The sequence below is a fragment of the Chrysochloris asiatica genome, unplaced genomic scaffold, assembly GCF_000296735.1.
Source record: "Chrysochloris asiatica unplaced genomic scaffold, ChrAsi1.0 scaffold00555, whole genome shotgun sequence".
NCBI lineage: Eukaryota > Metazoa > Chordata > Mammalia > Afrosoricida > Chrysochloridae > Chrysochloris > Chrysochloris asiatica.
Genome location: NW_006409073.1, coordinates 491869 through 503771, shown reverse-complemented (window position 1 = coordinate 503771; position 11903 = coordinate 491869). Strand labels below are relative to the sequence as shown.

The window sequence follows — 11903 nt, the reverse complement described above, 5'->3', positions numbered from 1 at the left end:
CAGGATTGGACAATGTTTGGTTCTGCTGTGCATGGGGTCGCTATGAGTCGGTTCCGACTCGATGGCACCTGACAACAACAACAACCTTAGTCTGTATGTCTTTTCACAACAGCCTGTTCTACCTTGAAATCTACTTGACTTCCTCTACATTTGCAAACTCTGTAACTACACTATTCCCTCTTTTTACTTTGTAGTTGATTTAGTTACAAATTGATACCTTTGCTTCCCTGTGTTCAGTGTTGCAGGTTTGTTTTACTTTGGATACTTCTAGATCTAGGTTGATTTCTGGGTGGTGTTGGCATGTATGTTAATCTCAGTTTGTTGTCTACTGTTGTTTCCCCTCTGTCCAAAGGAACTACCGTTAGTATTTCTGGTAAGGTTGGTCTGGTTTTTATAAATTCATTTCTGTTTATCTGGAAATATTCTAATTTCACTTTTGTATTTCAGGGACAGTTTTGCTGGGTATGTGATTCTTGTTTGACATTTAAAAATTTTTTTTTTCAGAGTTGTATATGTCATCCCATAGCCTTCTTGCATTGCTTCTACTAAGAAATCTGAGCGTAGTTCTCCTTTGCAAGTAACGTTTCCTTTTTCTTGAGTTGCTCTCAGGATTCTTTCCTTGTCTTTGATTTTGAAGAGTTTGATGATGGTATATCTTGGTGGTTTTTTGGAGGGGAGGTCTGCCCTCTTTGAGGTCATTAAGCTTCTTGAATGCATGTTTTCTTATTTTTCATGATGTTAGGAAAGTTTTCTTGCAACAATTCTCTGACAATTTTCTCTGTGCCTTTTTCTTGTTTCGTCCTATCTTGCAATTCCAATCACATAGAAGTTATTCATCTTGATGGTGTCTCACATAACTCTTAGGCTTTTCTTTAAGGCTCTTTTGTACTTTTTTTCTGTTTGTTCCTCTAGCATATTGGTGGTGGTGGTATGCCATGGAGTCGGTTCCAACTCACAGCGACCCTGTGTAGGGTTTCCGAGGCTGTAAATCTTTACGGGAACAGAAAGCCTCATCTGTCTTTCTTGGAGCAACTGGTGGATTTGAACTACGGCCTTTCATTTAGCAGCCAGAGCTCCTCTAGCATATTGATAGTGAGAAATATGTATTCAAGCTCACTAATTCATCCTTCCATTGATTCAGTTAGGCTCCTTTGCCCTTTCTATTTTTGAAACCCAAATTTCTTTTTGCTGTTTTTGTATGGTTTCTATTTTATTTATTTTGTCAGTTTGTTCAGATAGTTTTCCTGAATTCTTCTAAAGTTTTGCCTGTTTTCCTTGATTTTGTTTGCTCCTTTCTTGATTTTTCTCTCAATCCATTGAAGTTAGCTTAATATCATTCTTTTGCATTTCTTGTCAGGTAGTTGCAAGGACATTTCTTCCTCTGAAAGATCTTCTATCCCTGTATTTCAGCCACTTGTTTGAGAAACTCTGTCTTGTTTCTTTGTGTGAACTGAAGTTATTTGTTTTCTCAGAGATATTGTGGTGATGTTATATTTATATTTAATTGATAATTGCATATTAGTGTGTTCTTGTCTCCTGGTGGGTGTGATAGAGACCATAGGTGTTTGTGGAGCTGTTTGCTATTCATGTAACACAGCTGAAGGCAGGTTTGACTTGTGTTGCTGCTGTCTCTCGATGCGCAGGTGGTATAGGAGTGGACCAAGGCCCTCACACAGTAAATGGGGCTGAAGAAAGTGCAGGTGTGGCTGGGCTGTATGGGCACAGTTGCTATCTCTTGCTGGTGGGACAAGGAGAAAAAAAAAAACCCAGCAAAAACAAAACTAATTTTCTTTAAAAATAGGGGAAAAGTAAGTAAATAAGAAAAAGAAATTTAATAACGAAAAAGGAAAGTAAGAAACAACTAAAGAAAAAATATAGTAAGCAAGACTCAGAAGGGGAAAAAGAAAAGACAATAAAAAAAAAAGAAAAACTGAAAAAGAGAAATAGGGGGAAAACAGAAGAAAAGAAAAGCAGAGGAAGAATTAATTAAAAGTAATGGATGAGAAAGGAAAAAAAGAGAGAAAAGTAGAGCAGGGGCAGGACCCAGAGAGGAGAAGATAGTGATGGGTGGGGCACTCAGGATGAGGCAGCTCTCTCTGACAGCCAAGGAGCTCACAGGGTGAGGGGATGGGACACAAGGTCTTAGATGAATTTCCTGAAGTCCTAGTTGTTGTTGAATGGGGTTAGGGTACCTGATTCAGAAGTAGTTCATGCCTACTCAGAAGGTGGTGGAGGTCAGGGTGTTTGTTCCCAGAAGAAGTTGTTTCAGGCCCAGATGGCAACTAGAGGCAAAGTGGCTGGTGTGGAAGATGTCCCTGGCTCCCCAGGAGTGGCTGCAACCCGACTCTGTGTGTCCTTCTGGTCTGATGAGGCAGAGTTTAGACACGGGGAGGTGCACCCAGTTTGGCTCTGAACTCAGGCAGAGCAGGGGCTACACAGGGTGGGTATCAATGGTCGATGGGTGGGTGAGAGTGGGGCCTGGCCACGCTTTGGATCAGCAGTCAATTGTGAAGAATAAGGGGAAAACCCCACCTTTCTTATCACCAGTCACTAGAGTGCATTTGTGTTGACAAGTTACTGTCTCAATGGAATGCTGCTTGCACTAGTTCAAAATGGCCATTTCCCCATCTGTCTCTCTCTTGAAGCTGCTTTTGTTCAGCTTCTTCTCCTAGTCGGTGTTCAATCCACTTCTTTATTCTTTCCTCAGAAATTTAGGGATCCAAGATCTGCATTCTTATTTGTTTCATTTGGTCTGTTGTGTCTTTGTTGTAGAGGGGCAGTGTAGCATGTCTGCCTAGTTCACCATCCTGTTGGAAGTGGGTATGATGTCTTGTCTTCCACTCCTGATCAGCTGCTTTTCTTTACGTTGAAGCGGCTTCTGGGAAGCAGGTGGGCAAGAGCTTCTGCCCTTGTGTCCTCTCCAGCCGCAGAAACTGCCTTCAAATCCTCCTTTCTTTCTCTCTTATGTGTTTGTTTAACTTCTTAATGTGATTTGAGTGGAGATTTACAGAGTAGATCATCAAACACTTCATTTCATCTCAATGATTGCAGTCTCAATGGAACATCAGTGATCCCACGTCCTCCTGTGTTTCTTATTCCATTCTTTCTTCTTTCCCCACCCTTCTGAATTTCATTCTTAGGTCAGTGCTGCCCTTTGATCTCGAATGGTTGACCATACCTCACTGGTGGTGTTGTCCTCCCTATAGACTTATCTGTTGTGCCACAAGGATGATCTTAGTTCCAGACCTGAAGGGGGACAAAGAGCCATAGACTTTGGATTCCACCAGTTTCTATCTGACCAGTAAACCTGGTCATTTTTATAATTTGGAGTTTCCTCATTTTCTCCACTCTATCTAGGACCTTCTAATGTGATCCCTTTCAAAGTAGTTGGTAATGGTATCCAGGCACCATCTAGTTCTGGCATCAACAATTCTCCCCTCTCTTGGGCACATGGAATGAAGTGGTTCAGGCCCTGAAGGTAGATTCCTGTCCAGGTTCATCTTCCTGAATGTGTGGTCCAGGGCAGGACACTCAGTCTCTCTGGATCTCAGTTTCCCCATCTGAGAAATGGAGATAGTGGCAGTTCCTGGCCCAGAGGTGGTTATGACAGATGTTGATGTAATATGGGGGTTTCTGTGGTGGTCTCACCAGGTCCCTCACTGCCGTCCTGTTTGCCCACTCTTTCTAGGCAGGCAGAGTGCATGTACCAGCTGCAGCAGCAGGCATCCGGCCGTTCTTCGACAGACCTGCCACCCCAATCATCCTCAGATGAGCCAGTGCCTTTGCACGAGGCCTCACATGGGGCCTTCCGCCTGGCAGCAGGGGACCCTTTCCGGGAGCCACGGACGGTGGTGTGGCTGGGCGTGCTTTCCTTAGGCTTTGTCCTGGTGCTGGATACCCACGAGAACCTGCTGCTGGCCGAGAGCACGCTCCGACTGCTGGCACGCCTCATCTTTGACCACCTCCGCCTGCTGGCCCCCAGTGCCAACCTTCTGCTTCGGGCAGACCGCATCGAGGCCATCCTTGCCCGCTTTCTGCCCCATGGTCAGCTGCTCTTCCTCAATGACCAGTTCGTTCAGGGTCTAGAGAAGGAGCTTAGTGCTGCCTGGCCTCTCTGATCCCCTTGCTAGGTTAGGGCTTCCTGAGGAGCCAGGGAGAGAGGGCAGAGGGCAGAAGCCAATGGATGAAGCACGTGGCATCCACCTCCAGCTCAATCTCTACCCAGCTCTATGTGCTGCCACTTTCAGGACAAATAGACTGGACAGCTTGCAGAATGGGGGCTGAGTCAGGGGTATCCTGTGCCTTGAGCAGGTACATGACTGAGTCAGAACCTATATCAAGCCCACTATGTTTCACATTGACCCACTACTCCTGCTTGCCAGCCAGCCGTTAGCCTCGGCAGTGAGGAGGTGCTGCCTAGAACTCAGTCCACCTCATCTTCTCAACCCACAGTCATTTCAGTGAGGCCGTAGGAGCTGTGCCTCCACACAGGCAGTCCCTGCCTTTACACCCACCGTGGCACTCCCACATGGGTTTCGTCAGAGAGGCCTGCTCAGGGTCAAGTCCCACCACATTTCAGACAACATGTCAGTAGGGGGATTCTGTGTTCTGACCCTGTGCCTCCCGATAATCCTGGGCTTCTCTTGTCTGCAGGTAGAGAAGGTGCCTGGCCTCAATGTTACTTTTCTCATTTTAATTAAAACTGTGTGATCTCACTGTTTCTGGAATTTGGTTAATGAACATCCTGGTGTGACACTGTATGGTAAGCACTGGACTGCAAGGTTGGTTTGAAGCACAGTGCCACCGGTTGAAATCCACCAGCCACTCCTCAGAAACCTTATACAGAGTAGCTATGAATTGGAACCGACTTACTTACGGCACTGAACCACAGCATACCTATGAAGGTGCGCCTCTCTGGATGGGGATCTGAGCCTTTAAAGTTAAGGATGGGGTTAAACTCTTCGTTGCCCCTAAGAGGTGTCTTGGGAGGCCTCATCTCTAGTTCTCCACAATCCTGTTTCACAGACGCCCTGTGGATGGTGGTACTTCCTTCAGTACCAGTGGGCATCAGAGGTAGTAAGTAGTTGTGAATCTCTGAGAAGCAGAGCCTGAGGCAAGAATTGGGTCTCAGTGGTTGATGTGCAAGGTAATCCCAAGAAGCTCTCACTGGAAGGGGCCTGGGGAAGTGAACCAGGCAAAGGAAGACAAGACAAGGCAGCCCGTTATCACTGTGGGTGCAGAACTCTGTCCATCTGGGAGCCGTGCACAGTGTTCACCTCTGATCGCCTCTGAGTGGTGAGCAGCAAGATGGGAGTTGTGAAAAAGATGAGGGGGACAGAGGGGCAGGTGTCAGACCTCTGGCTTTTTCCAAGGGGGAAGGAGAATCAAACACCATATCAGCCGATTCCTTTAAACCTAATGTCAGACATGCCTTCACCGCCAGCCTTTTCTGCTTCTAACCATCCTTCCCACAATACTGTCTACTCAGCTGGGTTTGATCATTTTACAATGGCCACAAACGTACTAGCCTGCTAACTGAAAGAAAGATCGGTGGTTCAAAGCCACCAGCTGTTCTTCAGGAGACAGATGAAGCAATCTGCTTCCATAAAGATTTACAGCCGCAGAAACCCTATGGACCAGTTCTACTCTGTCTTAGGGGGTTGCTATGAGTCAGTGGGTTTTGGTTGCATCTGACAAATGAAATTTGTTAAATAATTTGTAATAAAGGCCTAGTTTTTTGTTTTTTTAGTTTTTGTGAAGTGATAGTTTACAAGAGAGAATGTTAGCTTTACATTCATCATATTGTATTTTATTTCATTGCAATGATTACAATCCCCTCCATGCATTATCAAACAACCAAAGGGTATATACCCCCCTGCAAGCCTGTCCCCCTGCCGTCAGCTCACAGCCCCTCTCCCTCCCTGAGTTCAGAGTCCCCAGTCGCTCCATCTCTCCACATCAGTCATCTTCTCTGCCTCCATCTCTGGCGTCACTGCCTCTCTGGATAGGGTCCCGGACTCCACTCTTCTCCCTTGATGGTCCCAGGGACCTCCACTCCTGACTGCAAAATCAACCACTCCCCTCCTTTTGCTGCAAAATGTCTACCTTTACATTTGTACCATTCACAGTCAGTTCTGATAGCAATTGATCACTGCTAAACCACAAGAGTCTTACCTTCATCTCCTTTCATCAGCCCCAAACAGACAGAAACTACTCAGTAGAGATTCTACCTTCCCCCTCACCCTCTAGAACTAGGCTCCTCTTGAAAGCTTGTAAGCCAGTCATTTCTTGCCTTTGTAGCCCCCCCATTTTGGGTAGCCAATGTCTAAGTTGCCCATCCCTGTTGACCCTATGTACCTAGGGAGTGGGAATGATCCTCACTGTAAAGATTCATTCCCTTTTTTGAGCTACTACATCTGTAAGTATATGTCAAGTTCATCAAACTGTAGCAGATTACTCTTTTTTTTAATCCCCTCTTCTTTCTTTTAGTTGAGTTCTGATCATCTAGCCATTAAAGCCAGGTCAAGTGGGTACTATCTGCAAGTATGGGTGTTCTTGTGCATCTCCCCTCACTTCATATCAGCTAGACGCTTCACTCTCTACTCTAATCCTCTGTGGCCATGTCTCTGTCTCTGGGCCCAGGAGTTCCCAGGTCTCGCCATATACTGCTGGCCAACCAGGTCTCAACCCTGGTTGACAGGAGTGTATTGAACATGGTCAGACTTAGCTCACAACTTCATTGCTGTTGTCCCCCCATGTCCCGTTATCGGTGACCAATGTGGTCACCAGCAAGACCACATGCCTGCTCATGTATTCCCCTTGAGAAGGCCTAGTTTTTAATGGGTATTATTTATTTGAACTAATATTTATTCAGCTAGCCATACTAGTACTATTATTACCATAGCACAGCAAAATGCAAAACAAAAACATCTTGCTACAAATATTCAAATAATGAACAGGTTAGGGTCTATAATTAAACAAAGCAGATGGTGGTGGTGGTGGTTGTATGCCATGGAGTCGGTTCTGTATGAGGGTCACTATGGGTCAGAACCAACTCGATGGCACTTAACAATATTGTATAGATTTGGAGGGGGGGATATGATCAGCGTTTAATTAGAGGTTTCTATAGTAGCCTCCTGACAGATTACCTTGGCTGCTCTACACCGAATGATAAAGGCTATCACTGGCTATAGACAATTATATATAATGTAGTTGTTAGTGCCTTTGAGTCGGTTCTGACCCATAGTGGCCCTGTATAGGGTTTCTGAGGAGCAGCTGATGGGTTTGAACTGCTGACCTTGTGATTTGCAGTCCAGTGCTGATTCTACAGTGCTATACCAGGAGTCCAATCTATACAATAAGCACAATGAAAACCAGGATATCAAGGCAGAGATATACTGCTCTAAAGCAAGAAGCTGTACAAGAAAGGAAGTAATGCAGCCACTGCCTAGTTGTTGTTAAGTGCCACTGAGATGGAATCTACTCATAGCGACCTGTATAGGGGTTCCGAGGAGTGGCTGGTGAATTTGAACTGCTGACCTTGTGGTTCAAACCGACCTTGCAATCCAGTGCATTAACTCACATGGAATTATATGTCTTCTCCACACATCTTCAGGTTGTATGTTCATGGAGTCATTTAGGAGTAACTCCATGGTTTGTGAGGCCTCCAGATCACTGGCAGAATTTTGCTGGAACTGGAATTGGATCTGAGGCAGCATGAATTCCTCTCTGCAGTTCTGAAACTGGTTATTCCAGGCCTGATTGTTCCAGGATTTGGTTATTGCAGGTTTGGGTGCACCAAGTCTGGTTGTTCCAGCTCTGGTTGCTCCACACTGGAAGGTTTCCAGAAGGAAGGCATCCCTAATGATAGGAAGCATAGAGTATTGTATAGGCGCAGAGACCTTCTGAGCCACACCATTGCTGCTATTTGGCCATTTGGTGTTTTTCTGCCACCTCTTACATTTCATTCTCTGGTTCTGCAACCAGGTTTTAACTTGTCTGTAGCTAAGGTTCAGGACTATGGCAAGTTCTTGCATCTGCTGGAGGCTGAGGTATTTCTGTTTCTGAAATTGGTCTTGGAGTATGCACAGCTGCGTCTGAGGGAACACAATTCTGACCTATTTCTTGCCCTGGCCTTTGCCTGCCTTCTTCACAGTACACTTTATAGAAGTGGTGGAAGAATCAGGACTGTCCTGAATAAGCAGATCCGTCTCTGAGTAGAGTGCCTCAGCCAATAACATTTGCAAATATGTCTAATTTTCTTCAGTTCCCCAAATCATAGATATTGGTGGAGAATCCCTAGAAACACAAGCTTCAGGCAGGCTTTGGGGAGAAGCTAGATCCACATTCATGTTGTTGAGTAGAAGGATTCAAAAAAAAAAAAAAAGAAATCCAAGTTAGACTGAAAGGTGTTTTGATCAGCTAATCTGAAGGTCTTCAGACATAAAAGCATTCCAAGGCTGAAGTGAAGAGAACTATCTCAACAGCAACAGACCAGTCCAATCCAGTCACATTTTGGTGTGGTTTTTTTTTTTGTGCATGGAGTTGCTATGAATGAGCAACTAACAAGAACATAAAAGTTTTGCCTAGTCTATTTCGATTTATACTCCAGATATCAAGCATAAAAATATCAAGCCATTAAAAATAGAATCTTTACTGGCATTAGAACCCAATTTTTAGGACAATTGGGTTATGTATGTCTTTAAGTCATTAAGTTAGCTATGACTCGTGACACCCTTATATGTTGTTGTTAAGTGATGTCGAGTCAGTTCTGACTCATAGTGACCTTGTATAGGAGCAGCTGGTGAGTTTGAACCACTGATCTTGCAGTTTAAAGTGACCTTGCAGTCCAGTGCATTAACATGCAGCTCCAAATCAAACAGAACAAAACATTGCCTCATCCTGTGCCATCTTCACGATTGTTGTATACTGAGCCCACTGTTACAGCTATTGTGTCTGTTGCTCATTGTAGCTGACCTTCTACTTAGTCAAAATGTGAAAATAAAGAATATGTGGGGCACTCAGGCAAATAAGATCAAGTAGAAAGCCTCCAAATTTGTTTGAACATAGAAAAATATTGGAAACTTTAAGAAATAAAGAAAAAAAGCAAGGTAAAGAGGCTTTTGAAAAAGAAAAAATATCACATTTATTTAATTCATAATGTTAATATGGTGTAGTTTTGTTTCTTTTTTAGTTTACCAACAATATATTGATTTTTCAAGGACAAAACGAGGAGAAAGCAACCAGGCCAGAACTTGTGGCCCCCTGGTAGCATCTCCTCCCATTATAAATGTGCCTGCATTTGTAAAGACCCTTTTTACAACTCCAGGAGCATCCAATAATAACACAAGCTCTTTGAACATTCCAACAGTTGCAGAGTATAATGTAAAAACTTGTGAAATCTTTTAATCAGATGCTTCATAACAATTTAGGATTCCTTGCAATTAGATTTCCAACTCATTTTTGCAAAAAATTTTTGTAATGGAAGTGATTGGTTGTTCCTGTTATTCATCCACAGTTCAAGCTCACCAGTTACTCTGGGAGCAAGATAAGACTTTCTGCTCCTAGAAAGATTTACAGGGTCCCTATGAGTTGGAACTGACTGGACAGCACTTAACAACTCTTTAGAGTCTGACCTTTCTGAAATGGGAGCATTGACCATGAGCTTGACTCAGATCCTTTCTGTACAACCCTAAGCATGTGGCTGAGCGGTCCCCAGACCCCATGGTGGCAACAAAGGAAGGACCAGGTCAAGTCAGTGAAGAACTAAGTCTTTACTGGGCTGGGGCGAGGAGTCTGTGGGTCTTGAGAACCTCTATTATTTTGCTAATCTTCTCCAACTTCTTCTCAGCCTATTACTGCAGCCTCATAAACTGCTGCTGCTTCTAGCAGTGGATCTTGGCCTTCTCTTTCCTCTCCTCCAGGGTGACTATAACTGCCTCATACTTCCAGCCAGTTCATGTGCTAGGCAGCCCAAGTAGGCAAACTTCTGTGTGGGCTTGAGGTGCACAGCCTGAGAGTAGCAGGAACCACTATCGGCTTTTCTTGTCTTGGACAGAGGCATCCCATCGAACACCTTGAGATGGTCCAGGAAGGACTGGCCACACTTGTACTTGTAGGGCAGGCAGCATGGCTTTCACAATCACCAAAAGATGCAGTTGAGGGCCGGGAATGGCTCGGCCCATGGAATGGGTGGGTGTTTATGTGCTTGCAGAGGTACTTGAACTTGTTCCTGTAGAAGTTGTCAGAAATGCTGATGCCCTCACAACACACAACCTCCATCTCCTTCTGACCCAACAGCACCTGCTTGGCTACAATGGCTGCCAGGTGGCCCAGGAAATGGCCTTGACCATCAAGCACCTGGACCTGGCACTCATCCATCTTCAACAGCCAGCTGGGAAAGCATACATGGTGTGTTTTCCAAATGTAGATTTGAGTCCCTTTTTATGTCAGAAACATTTAAAGTTGTGTAACCATTCTGTGTGTGTGTGTGTGTGTGTGTGTAACCATTCTTGCTATCCTATTCCAAATTATTCTACCACCACTAAGATAAACTCATGCCTCCTTTCTTTAAAAAGCTATTATAGTTCATTGCTTTGTTTCCTTCAGGGATTCCAATTATTATCAGTTGGCTCTCATTTGCCTGTTTCGATCTCTTTTGATTTCTTCTCTTAATCCTTTTTAGGATCCCTGATTTGGCCCTGTAGGATAAGCACTGGACTTCTAACTGAGAGGTCAGCAGTTCAAACCCACCAGCTGCTCCTTGGAAACCCTATATAGAGTTGCTATGAGTTGGAATAGACTCCACTAAACAACAACAAAAACTCTTCTTTCTAATATGGTAGATCCCAGAAAGCACCAGCAAAGAAAAATTACTTCCTGAAGGTGTGTTTCTTATTTGCAATAAGGTAAAAACTGCAGTGAGTAAGGCTGTGGGTGTAATGGCCCAACTGGACCCAGTTGGGTTTAACCAAGGAGAACCTGTGTGCTGACGCTAATGAGACTTCCTGTGTATTCCAAGTATCTGTCTCCCTACGGGATTGGCCATCCCTCAGTATTCAGTTGCAAGTGAGATGCTACCTTACCTGCAATATAAGTAGTAACTCCAGCATCCCTGAGAGTTTGCAAAGGACTTACATGTTTCCTGGGCATCCCTTGCTTTAATTTTCTGCCATTCTCACTGTGTCTCAGGGTATGTGGTTGTTGTTGTTCTGATATGACTATCCAGATACTAAATACACACTGTTTTTCTTGATGTCCATAAAGAATCAGACATTTAGGTATAGCAGACTTTTACTAATGTTTAGGAAGGCTAAAGGAGAACAAACAAAAACCCTGGTGTTAGATTAGATTTGGCCAACTTGTGTTCTTTACAAAAATAAACAGATAATGTTCAGCTTATTTATCAGCAAATTACTATAGATCCCAGTGAAGTTTACTAAATGTGTTTAAAATTTTAGTTATTTTCATAGCCAACTTAACGATAGTTCTATTTCTTTTTAATCCAGCTGTGTGTCTATAAATTTAATTCTAAAGTATTTTCATCTAGCATTACTTCTATATTTCAGAGTAGTAGTATGGCACTGTAAGATCAATATTGGACTACAAGGTTAGTTTGAATAAAAAGGTCAGCAAGTCACACTCACCAGCTGCACCTCAGAATCCATACTCAGGGTCGCTATGAGCAGAACTGAGTTAATGGCACTTAACAACACCAACATGTTTGAGTTTACATTAGTCTGTAATTCCCCTCAAGTCTTGCACTTTAAATAAAATGTTACTATAAATTAAAAACAAAAGAGCCCTGGTAGTGCAGTGAGTAAACACTTGGATATTGGTTTGAACGTTATCAGTTTGAACTCACTTCCACAGAAGAGAGGTCCTGATGATCTGCTCCCATATTT

The 11903-nt window shown here is 43.8% G+C and overlaps 2 protein-coding genes and 1 pseudogene across 2 annotated transcripts in view; 1 reads left to right on the top strand and 2 right to left on the bottom strand.

Annotated features, from left to right (window-relative positions):
* AP5S1 (adaptor-related protein complex 5, sigma 1 subunit) overlaps positions 1-4118 on the top strand; it is an 11582-nt gene extending 7464 nt beyond the window's left edge. The window contains exon 2 of the mRNA XM_006877689.1: positions 3689-4118. Coding sequence (XP_006877751.1) covers positions 3689-4118 — 430 coding nt within the window. The remainder of the gene's footprint in view (positions 1-3688) is intronic.
* Positions 4119-4126: 8 nt separating this feature from the next.
* Positions 4127-8351, bottom strand: LOC102821277 (homeobox protein NANOG-like). The gene is made up of 5 exons (XM_006877688.1): positions 8256-8351; positions 7902-8096; positions 7804-7860; positions 7608-7772; positions 4127-4141 (listed from the first exon to the last, which is right to left on the bottom strand). Exons 1-5 carry the CDS (start codon positions 8349-8351, stop codon positions 4127-4129), a joined length of 528 nt encoding a protein of 175 aa, XP_006877750.1.
* Positions 8352-9773: 1422 nt separating this feature from the next.
* Positions 9774-10380, bottom strand: LOC102820894 (annotated as a pseudogene).
* Positions 10381-11903: the final 1523 nt, after the last annotated feature.